The sequence below is a fragment of the Cucurbita pepo genome, unplaced genomic scaffold (assembly GCF_002806865.2).
Source record: "Cucurbita pepo subsp. pepo cultivar mu-cu-16 unplaced genomic scaffold, ASM280686v2 Cp4.1_scaffold000461, whole genome shotgun sequence".
Taxonomy (NCBI): Eukaryota; Viridiplantae; Streptophyta; class Magnoliopsida; order Cucurbitales; family Cucurbitaceae; genus Cucurbita; species Cucurbita pepo.
Window position 1 is genome coordinate 17,025 of NW_019646691.1, and position 9,987 is coordinate 27,011.

A 9,987-nucleotide genomic window follows, 5' to 3' on the forward strand; every position below is an offset into this window, starting at 1 on the left:
TTTATTTATTTATTTATTTATTTATTTATTTATTTATTTATTTATTTCGCTCGCGGAAGGCACGTGCTTAGTGAGACAAATCCGGAGGAAACGAGGAGAGAGAAACAGTGGAACACGTGGCAGTTCATGAATGGTTTGATATTATGTGTTTGAGTGAGCGCTACGCTACCGAGGATATTCTTTTGGATTAGGATTTAGGAGCGATCCATTTCTTACTTAAAATAAATCAATAAATAAATCAATAAATAAATCAATAAATAAATAATATAAATAAATAATAATAATAATTAGGGAAAAATAAAAAGCATATGATGTAGATGGGTGGGGGCGAGGCTTGTGATGTCTTTTTCCTTCTTTTATTATTCTATCCAATATTTTACTCTCTTCCTCTACTTTATTTATAAATTAGGTTAATTTTATGTTTAATAATTTTTTAAATTTTAATGGGCCGACCCATATTAAAATAAAGCTCATCTCGAACAAAACAAGCGTAATCAGCTGTCCTTGAAAGCTCTTGATGCTGCGACTATCACCTGTAAGTTGCTCGAGTCAACCGACCAACTATAAAATAAGATTTACAACTCAACCCGACCTACTGTACTATTAAGATTGTACTATTAAGATTATTGTGAATATTATCACATTATTATAAAATTTTAAACATAGTTTAAGTATGAAAATATTGTTTTTTTTTTCTTCTTATTTTGGTTGTTTTAATAAATGCATGATGATTACTATATTAAAAATTCTTTAAAGACATTTTTAAAAATTTAAATCACTGATTTTGTAGATTTAATGGTTTTATGGATAATTGTGGATAGTTTTGAAATAATGGATTATTCCTAATTTTGATTATAAGAAATATATTTTTAAAAAGTAATCATTTGTCTTGTTTTAGAAATAAATAAATTAAGAGCGATCCATTTCTTACTTAAAATAAATCAATAAATAAATAAATAATAATAATAATTAGGGGAAAATAAAAAGCATATGATGTAGATGGGTGGGGGCGAGGCTTGTGATGTCTTTTTCCTTCTTTTATTATTCTATCCAATATTTTACTCTCTTCCTCTACTTTATTTATAAATTAGGTTAATTNGATGGGCCGACCCTTATTAAAATAAAGCTCATCTCGAACAAAACAAGCGTAATCAGCTGTCTTTGAAAGCTCTTGGTGCTGCGACTATCACCTGTAAGTTACTCGAGTCAACCGACCAACTATAAAATAAGATTTACAACTTAACCCGACCTACTGTACTGTTAAGATTATTGTGAATATTATCACATTATTATAAAATTTTAAACATAAGTATGAAAATATTGTTTTTTTTTTTCTTCTCCTAATAAATGCATGATGATTACTATATTAAAAATTCTTTAAATACATTTTTTAAAATTTAAATCACTGATTTTGTAGATTTAATGGTTTTATGAATAATTGTGGATAGTTTTGAAATAATGGATTATTCCTAATTTTGATTATAAGAAATATATTTTAAAAAAGTAATCATTTGTCTTGTTTTAGAAATAAATAAATTATTGATATTTTGTCATTATTTATGATGAAACAGACAATTCTCCATTTTTTCTTCATTTTGCCATATATTGGAAAAACCTTATATTTATTAACATTTTCCATATTTATTTTATATTTATGAATAAATAAAAGAATTGGCCAACATCAGCATACATCAATTTGTCATAATTTTTAATTTTTTTTCCTTTTTTGAAAAGTCTAAAATTTAATAAAAACATATTATAATTTTAAAGCTTGTCCTATATTAAATTTTTAATTCACAAAAATTAAAGAAGTTTTTAAAATTTACACATAATAGAGAAAAATTTTAAAATTTTTCAATAGATCATTATAAAAATTGACCTTAAATTTGTATTCAAAGCATTCGTATGAACTAATATGATTGAACGTGTTAGCAAATATTAATATCTGCCAACATGAACGTAGCTAACCAATGCCTCGTACATATCTGCAACGACTTATATAATGTTCCAAACTATCTAGTTTTTATTAGTACAACTAACAGAAACACGATACGACACAACACGACATGTCCCCCCTCCCCTCCTGTTTATTGTAAATGTATACCCGTTTCCTTCTGTGAAGTGATACTTACAGGCCAGGTATTGGGAATTGAGTCGTAAGAGCTTCAACCCTCGAGCGAAGATCAGAAACTCGGTCGATCAAAGGGAAATCAGAGGTTGTCACGAACTTGAGGAACTCTTGGAGCTTTGATCCTGGGGCCAGTGGTTTGGCATCAAGAGTTATCTTAACACCCTCATGGATAAAGTCTGCAACTGCTATGAACTCTTTCTCGGTGAATCCTCGGGTGGTCATGGCAGGCGACCCGATTCGAATGCCTCCTGGAACTAAAGCACTCTTGTCACCTGTGTATAAAACAGCCAACAGTCAGTTCAAGAAAACAGGATATGACGAACAGCCTTTGAAAACACGCGTCGTTACCAGGAACAGAGTTCTTGTTGAGAGTGATCGAGGCCATGTCGAGAATTTTCTCCACTCGTGCCCCATCGATACCCTGTTGTTAGAATTTACTTGTAGATTAACATATGCTTTATTACAATTGTTAGTTAAACGCACAATTATGAGAAACAATGATTTACCAATGGCCTGAGATCGACAAGAACGAGGTGATTGTCACTTCCGCCAGAGACTAGCTTATAACCTAACTCAATAAGTCGACTTGCAAGAGCTCTACAATTGGAGATGACCTAAAATATGAAGAACTGTGTTAGAAAAATAAGAAAACAGTGTCTTACACCATGTTTAGCTCATGGAGCAATTGAAGTACCTTGTTCTGATAGACCTTGAACTCTGGAGATTGTGCATGCTTCAAGCAGACAGCAAGTCCCCCAATTGTATGATTATGAGGACCACCCTGCATGACATCCATAAAATCAACAATACTTAGGATCCGAAGGCGAAGTATCGAGCAAAACAAACAACTCTTCCTTATGTGCTACCACAAGACTAGTTGGACCAACCTGTAATCCTGGGAACACAGCATTATTAATAGCAGATTCTAAGTCGACTCCGAGAACGGGATCCTTCCTGAAGAAGATCATGCCACCTCTTGGACCTCTCAGAGACTGCAGACAATTTGATATCTCTTTCAGGCTAAGAAAGTAGTTTCTTTAATGCGAAGAACAATCATCATCATACCAGATTATATACGAAGCTAATGTGTTCTAAGATAAGGCAAAATGATATGAAGAATGACAAAAAATTTCAATACAAGTAAATGAGTAAGAAATGAATTTAATATCTCTATTTTTTGGTATTAGCGTTCTCCCAGGGGACCGTCTCTACCTTGGCCGATAGGTTGTTCGTTCCTCTTTTATTTTCGGTTCTTGAATGTACACGTTTCTTATTTCAAAAGATAAAATGAATTAAGAGGAAAACCAGTAGTTAAAGAGGAAGCACCCATTAGCAAAATTTATCTTTTACCTTGTGTGTTGTTGTGGTCACGATATCACAGTATTCAAAAGGATCGGCGACCACAGAAGCAGCAACAAGCCCACTTATGTGAGCCATATCCATCATGAGAAAAGCACCAACAGAATCAGCAATCTACCAGAACAAATCAAGTAAGTTATTCACTAATGCAACAGAATCAGCCACTCAATGGAAAATGATGAACGACGTTGAATTTAGATAAATCCTCACTTTTCTCATGCGAGGATAGTCAAAATCTCGTGGATAAGCACTTGCACCAGCGATAATCAGCTTTGGCCGAAACAAGTTAGCAGTTTTTTCGAGCATGTCATAATCTACGATACCTGCATGAGTTTGCTATTTAATTAGAATGCATAAACTATGAAAGAGACCGTAAAAAACAGTAGATCCCACGTGGGAGGTACCTGTAGTCTCATCAAGACGATAAGGCATAGATTCAAAATAAATTGATGTGCCTGATACCCTCCTTTTTGGTGTCATAAACCCATGAGACAAATGTCCCCCATGAGGCAAGTCTAAACCCTAAAGCCATTTAACATGAATCAGTAGCATCAGCAATCGTCTAAATTAACACGGTTATTAAAAAAGCTAATCAAGAGACTACTCACCATGATCCGATCATGTGGCTTAAGAATTGCAGTATAAACCTCAAAGTTAGCAGGTGAACCAGATAATGGTTGAACATTTACACCCCACTTGTTATTGTCCAAACGAAATGCTGCTAGAGCCCTTTGTTGACAGAGTGTTTCAAGCTCGTCGATATGTTCATTGCCACCGTAGTATCTAAGATGCATAATAAAACTCATAATTTGCATAATCCTCTTAACAACAACAAAAAATCTCAAGACATCCCAAAAAGAAAATTGGAATCACGTCCATAGTACATCAAATGAAGAAATTTCACCTTTTTCCAGGTAATCCTTCGGAATATTTGTTTGTGAGACAGGACCCTACTGCCTCCATAACTGCCCGAGACGTAAAATTCTCTGAGGCAATAAGTTCGAGGCTTTTAAACTGTCGCTCCTTTTCTTTTTTGATAATGCTTTGAACTTCGGGATCCATTTCATTCAAACCATGGTCTACAAAGTCACTTACGCCTGCATTCAAGCAATGAAGTCAACCTAAGCTAATTTCTACCACTCAATCAAACTCAAATTCGTTTGTGATTAAGAAACAAAGGAAATCTAGCACAGTTTTACATAGATCAAACAGATATGCCATTCTTTTCAAACAATCATAAAACTGGTGAATGGCAATAGATAAGATTTCACCTTCAATGTCTGGAACGGTGACAGATAAGGAAGATGATTGCTTCCCCGCAACCATGCTTGCTTCAACATTAGAGGATTTACGGAGTTTCAAGATGTTCATTCTCCTGTTTTGCGGAAACACACGGATGCCATAACCTTTTGAAGGAAAACACGATCCCTTCGCACAAACAACAACTTGCAAAGAGCCCATCATTGCAGCACCACTCGCAGCCTGCATTCTGTCCACTTAAATCTTCACAAAATTCCTACAAATTTCATATAACAAAACGAACTTCAGTATCCAGCCAAACGCCATTACAGAACGACAATAACTTCAGTGAAACATCAAAAACTTCAAAAAAACAGCACGCAGCATAGTCTAGAATCGTATTTCAATAACTTTCCATGACTCACAGAACATTTCGAGACACGCTCTGAAATTCTTCTACGGTGAATACAAAAACTATCAATAGTTTATAGACAACATACCAGAACATCGACGGAAAAAATAAAAAAGAACCGAAGTCGGAAAACACGAGAAATGGACGGAAAATGATCAAAGAAGGTAAGATGCTGATTGAGAAATAGTAGAACGGGAACTGACCGGCGACGACGATGGATCAGAACGACGGCGGAGGAGACGGTGGAAGCGTAGGGTTCCGAACAATTTAAAAATAATCGAATTATTTTGTAATTTGCTTGGCTCCAAGGACTAGCTAGTAATTATCTAACCGCAATAGCACGTGTCTTTTCCATGTCCGCGGTTATTAAACCATAAAAGTTTATATCTAATTATTGAAATTACAAATTTTATAATACTATTTTAACTAAATTAATATATATTAAGTAATTATGACTTTCTAAACCATGATGGAGTAAGAGAATCAAGGACCAAAAAGGCCTCATCTCTATCGGCCCCGCTCGCGAGGGGTCTCTCCCGCTGCTATACTTGAAGAACCAAAAAGCTCTACGTCGAACTTCAGCATCTGAGAGTTGGCCACGAGGCAACATCCTCTGATGCACTACACCATTGTGGCGGGAGGGGTCTTGACAAATCTAAAAAGAAACACGAACCTCGTAATACTCTAACTCGAACATTAGAGACACCGAAATATTCTGGTCGAGTCAGATGGATGGAAAAATTACAAAAAAAAATTGAATATTTATACCATGGGAATTAATTAATTTTAATTTATATTAGGGTAGACACGAACTTTAAAAAAATATAAAATAAATTATCATTTTTAATTAATTGTATTCTACCAAAAAAAAAATATATATATATAGTTATCCTAGAAATTATTTTAAATAAATTGCATAAAAATAAAAATAAAATAAAATAAACTCCTACGATACTCGGCCCAGTTCAGTATATAAGCCCATTTAAACTGGGCCCAATTCTACAGAAGAAGCCCAATTTCACCAGAAAACCCTAAAAATCCTATTGTAAGGGAAACCTAAAACCACTCTTCATCTTGTTGGAGCCGACGAGAAGGGGAAGGAAAACACAGAGAGGAGAAGAAATCGACAATGGTGAAGTTCCTCAAGCAGAACAAAGCCGTGATCATCCTTCAAGGCCGTTATGCCGGCCGGAAGGCGGTCATTATTCGTGCGTTCGATGACGGAACGCGTGATAGGGCTTATGGCCACTGCTTGGTTGCCGGGATAAAAAAGTATCCGGCGAAAGTCATCCGAAAGGACTCCTCCAAGAAGACTGCTAAGAAATCCCGTGTCAAGGCCTTTATCAAGCTCGTCAATTACAGGCACCTGATGCCTACCAGGTATACTCTCGATGTCGATCTTAAAGACGTTGTCACTATCGATTCATTGCAATCCAAGGACAAGAAGGTCACTGCTGCTAAGGAGACCAAGAAGAGGTTTGAGGAAAGGTTCAAAACCGGGAAGAACAGGTGGTTTTTCACCAAACTCAGGTTCTGAAGAGATTTATCTGGTTTGTTATGTTGTGGATTTATTCTGGATTCTCAAGTATTCGTACTTCGTTTTGTTTTTATAAACAGAGTAGTTTATTTGGACCTACCTTTTTCAATGAACGTACTCTAATCGTTTGGATGAGAAATTTTCAGCGTTTGTAAAGCTACTGATAAATCAGTTATTCTTATATGTCAAATTAATTTAGTTCAAGTGTCTAGCTTCTTTGGTAATTCTGCTGTCTCTCTTAATCTCGAGTTTCAATTCCATTTCGTTCAGTTTGTCTGCATTGTCATGATTTTCAGTTCTTGGTTTTCTGTATTTTGTTCGTTATTGCCATGGATTTCTACTTAAGTTGATACTAGGATCTGTAACTAGTAGGAAATAAGCCATGCACGATTGTGCAATGAATTACTTGAAAGGTTCCTCTCAATGATCTGTCCGATAATAGATCTATAACAATGTAGACAAGCTGATAGCAACAATGCAATGATCTTATTCTTTTTGTTGAGATGCTTGCTGAATTCCCACTTTTTTGTTCATGGAATTATCCTATGGGACTGTTCTGAAATTTCAATTACATGTTTTCTTGGCCGTTTTGGAGGTTGTTTTAGAAGCCATTTTCTTTGATTTTCACGAAGAACTTCAATATAAATTTGGTTTTATAAACTATGTTCTATATACGTACTTTACCTACGTTTTGGGCTTTGGGTTGTGAGGGTATCGATATCATAAACTTGTATGGGGTGTTGTGTTCGGAGACCCCGGAATTAGAAATATGTCTATGGGGTGCATTGTTTCTTACACATGGAAAAGTGCAAACGTTCCTTATGGTAGGTTCTTATGAATGACAAATAAATTGTTTTGGATTGATGAGCACCATTATGAAAAATCATGAACCTACCACTTGAAAGTAGGATCCACATAAAAAAGTGGATTCTTGTGCTAAGTACGAAAAGTGGGAGGAGGATCGAGGTGGTTGGTGGTGATCAACCATGACAGTTTTGCCAATGTCGATCGTGAGAAGTTTGAGCTTGACTACAATACGATCTATAATAATAAAAAGAACGATGTGATGGATAGGGTAGTGCACTTGAACACAATGAACTAGTTGTAACCTTCATTGTCAATCTCGTCAACCGTCTTACGAAAAATGAAGTCTTACGAAAAATGAAGACGACATCAATGCTAGAAGGGAAGAGGACAAAGATTAGAAGTAACAGTAGACCAACAACACACAACCCATTCGATAATAGTACTCTTTTGAGGAAAACTACTGCAAAACCACAAAATAGTAGATCGAGTAGAATCTTGCTCTAAACTTATAATCATAGAAGATAATAGCTCTACAATTTTCTTTAAAAAATAACAAATAAGTACATATCATATACTAACACGAGTCTCTAAGTAAGTGTGGAGACTTTATCAATAGGGATTGAAATGGAAACTTAACGGAACATCTGAACTAAGATGAATTGAAAGTTTACATTTAAGATATCAACGTTTTTAAGATTTAAGAAATGGAATGTTTTGAGTTAAATTTGACAGTAGGCCAATTTAGGATAAAAAGTGAAATATTTCCAATTAAAATAAAAAAAAATATTTATGTATTAATTAATGTACATGATTAAAAAAGATAAATAAATAAAGGTTTAGTACAAAAGCCCATTTCAGAAGGGCCCAGTTCAGTACAAAAGCCCATTTCAGAAGGGCCCAATTAGACACAAAGAGACCAATGTCACTAGAAAAACCCCCATTTCACAGGACCCAGTTCAGTATAAAAGCCCATTTCAGAAGGGCCCAATTAGACACAAGGAGCCCAATGTCACTAGAAAACCCTAAAAACTATATTTTGGGGAAACATAAATCCACTCTTCGTCAGTTGGAGCCGACGAGAAGGGAGTAAGGAGAAGGGGAAGCAAAACACAGAGAGGAGGAGAAATCGACAATGGTGAAGTTCCTCAAGCAGAACAAAGCTGTGATCGTCCTTCAAGGTCGTTACGCCGGCCGGAAAGCGGTCATCATTCGCGCGTTCGACGATGGAACGCGGGATCGGGCTTATGGCCACTGCTTGGTTGCCGGAATAAAAAAGTATCCTGCCAAGGTCATCCGCAAGGACTCCTCCAAGAAGACCGCTAAGAAATCCCGAGTCAAGGCCTTCATCAAGCTCGTCAATTACAGGCACCTGATGCCCACCAGGTACACTCTTGATGTCGATCTTAAAGACGTCGTCACTATCGATTCATTGCAATCCAAGGACAAGAAGGTCACCGCCGCTAAGGAGACCAAGAAGAGGTTCGAGGAGAGGTTTAAGACCGGAAAGAACAGGTGGTTTTTCACCAAGCTCAGGTTCTGAAGCCTGTTCAGTTATGTGTTTGTTCTGGATAATTCTCGTATTAGGTTATTGAGCAGCTTTATTATTGTTTTTTCCCTTCTGTTTTCGAATCATCTTACGTTCTACATTGCATTGTTAGCTTGTTTTAGTGTCTACTTTTTCTGTCGATGTACTCTGATCGCTTCGACGACAAATTTTCTTGGTTATAATGCTACATTTTAGACTTGCACCTGCTTATCTGAGTATATTTTTTCCATTCTAAGCTTTTAATCTTCTTTAGAAGTAGATATTGATATTCATTTTTGTAACCAATAGATAAGTCTAACATAAATCATCTGGAGATAAACCGTAGAACTTCNTGAACTTCCGTGTAAACAATTAGTGTTCTTAGTCAGATTGAGAAGATCTAGAAATTACATTTCCATCTGTTGAACTTATAATTAATGGCTGAAGCCCTTGCATAGCTGCGCATATTCGTATGGCTATTGTAGGATGTTTGATGATGGTAACATTTACGCATAAGTCCTTCAATGAACATTGTATTGTATTTCAAGAACATTATTAGGGGTATATTAGGTTGTTTCCGAGATTATTGATTTAAGCATAACCAAAAACCAATGCTTAAGAATGTACCCCTTTGTTAATCTTCCTGATCCCTTGGATAAAGCTACTTTAACAGCCGATGATTATTGGTCAAACTGGCTGAATCAACTTGTTTTGATTGCTTTTCTATGTCTATGATTTCGGTGGTCACTCTTTTTGGGATGAGATAGGCTGTTTCGTGATGCTCACTTGCTGGCCCATCTGTTTAATTATAGTTGAGCTTCGTTATGTGATGCTTACTTGCTGGCCTATCTGTTTAATTATAGTTGAGCTTCGTTTCGTGATGCTTACTTGCTGGCCTATCTGTTTAATTCGAGTTGAGCTTTGTTTTGTGATGCCTACTTGCTGGCATATCTGTTTAATTATAGTTGAGCTTCGTT

At 35.8% G+C, this 9,987-nt stretch overlaps 3 protein-coding genes across 3 annotated transcripts; 2 read left to right on the forward strand and 1 right to left on the reverse strand.

The window, feature by feature from the left end:
* Positions 1–1,871: 1,871 nt before the first annotated feature.
* LOC111785356 (serine hydroxymethyltransferase 3, chloroplastic-like) lies at positions 1,872–5,453 on the reverse strand. The gene is made up of 12 exons (XM_023665769.1): positions 5,345–5,453; positions 4,762–5,006; positions 4,395–4,587; positions 4,099–4,273; positions 3,895–4,012; positions 3,701–3,813; positions 3,482–3,604; positions 3,019–3,123; positions 2,826–2,912; positions 2,638–2,745; positions 2,480–2,552; positions 1,872–2,403 (listed from the first exon to the last, which is right to left on the reverse strand). Exons 2-12 carry the CDS (start codon positions 4,976–4,978, stop codon positions 2,129–2,131), a joined length of 1,587 nt encoding a protein of 528 aa, XP_023521537.1. The 5' UTR covers positions 4,979–5,006; positions 5,345–5,453; the 3' UTR covers positions 1,872–2,128.
* Positions 5,454–6,200: 747 nt separating this feature from the next.
* Positions 6,201–6,898, forward strand: LOC111785358 (60S ribosomal protein L27-2-like). Its single transcript, XM_023665771.1, has one exon. It carries the CDS (start codon positions 6,271–6,273, stop codon positions 6,676–6,678), a length of 408 nt encoding a protein of 135 aa, XP_023521539.1. The 5' UTR covers positions 6,201–6,270; the 3' UTR covers positions 6,679–6,898.
* Positions 6,899–8,531: 1,633 nt separating this feature from the next.
* LOC111785357 (60S ribosomal protein L27-2-like) lies at positions 8,532–9,241 on the forward strand. Its single transcript, XM_023665770.1, has one exon. It carries the CDS (start codon positions 8,618–8,620, stop codon positions 9,023–9,025), a length of 408 nt encoding a protein of 135 aa, XP_023521538.1. The 5' UTR covers positions 8,532–8,617; the 3' UTR covers positions 9,026–9,241.
* The last annotated feature ends 746 nt before the right edge of the window (positions 9,242–9,987 follow it).

What these genes read in the sequence shown, in the direction of transcription:
- LOC111785357 (XM_023665770.1), top strand. Translation starts at nt 8,618, where the DNA reads ATGGTGAAGTTCCTCAAGCAGAACAAAGCTGTGATCGTCCTTCAAGGT.
- LOC111785356 (XM_023665769.1), bottom strand. Translation starts at nt 4,978, where the DNA reads ATGCAGGCTGCGAGTGGTGCTGCAATGATGGGCTCTTTGCAAGTTGTT. An exon ending in CTGTGTTCCCAGGATTACAG is followed by an intron (nt 2,913 to 3,018) that starts GTTGGTCCAACT and finishes GATGTCATGCAG; the next exon opens with GGTGGTCCTCATAATCATAC. An exon ending in TCAAGGTCTATCAGAACAAG is followed by an intron (nt 2,746 to 2,825) that starts GTACTTCAATTG and finishes TTCATATTTTAG; the next exon opens with GTCATCTCCAATTGTAGAGC.
- LOC111785358 (XM_023665771.1), top strand. Translation starts at nt 6,271, where the DNA reads ATGGTGAAGTTCCTCAAGCAGAACAAAGCCGTGATCATCCTTCAAGGC.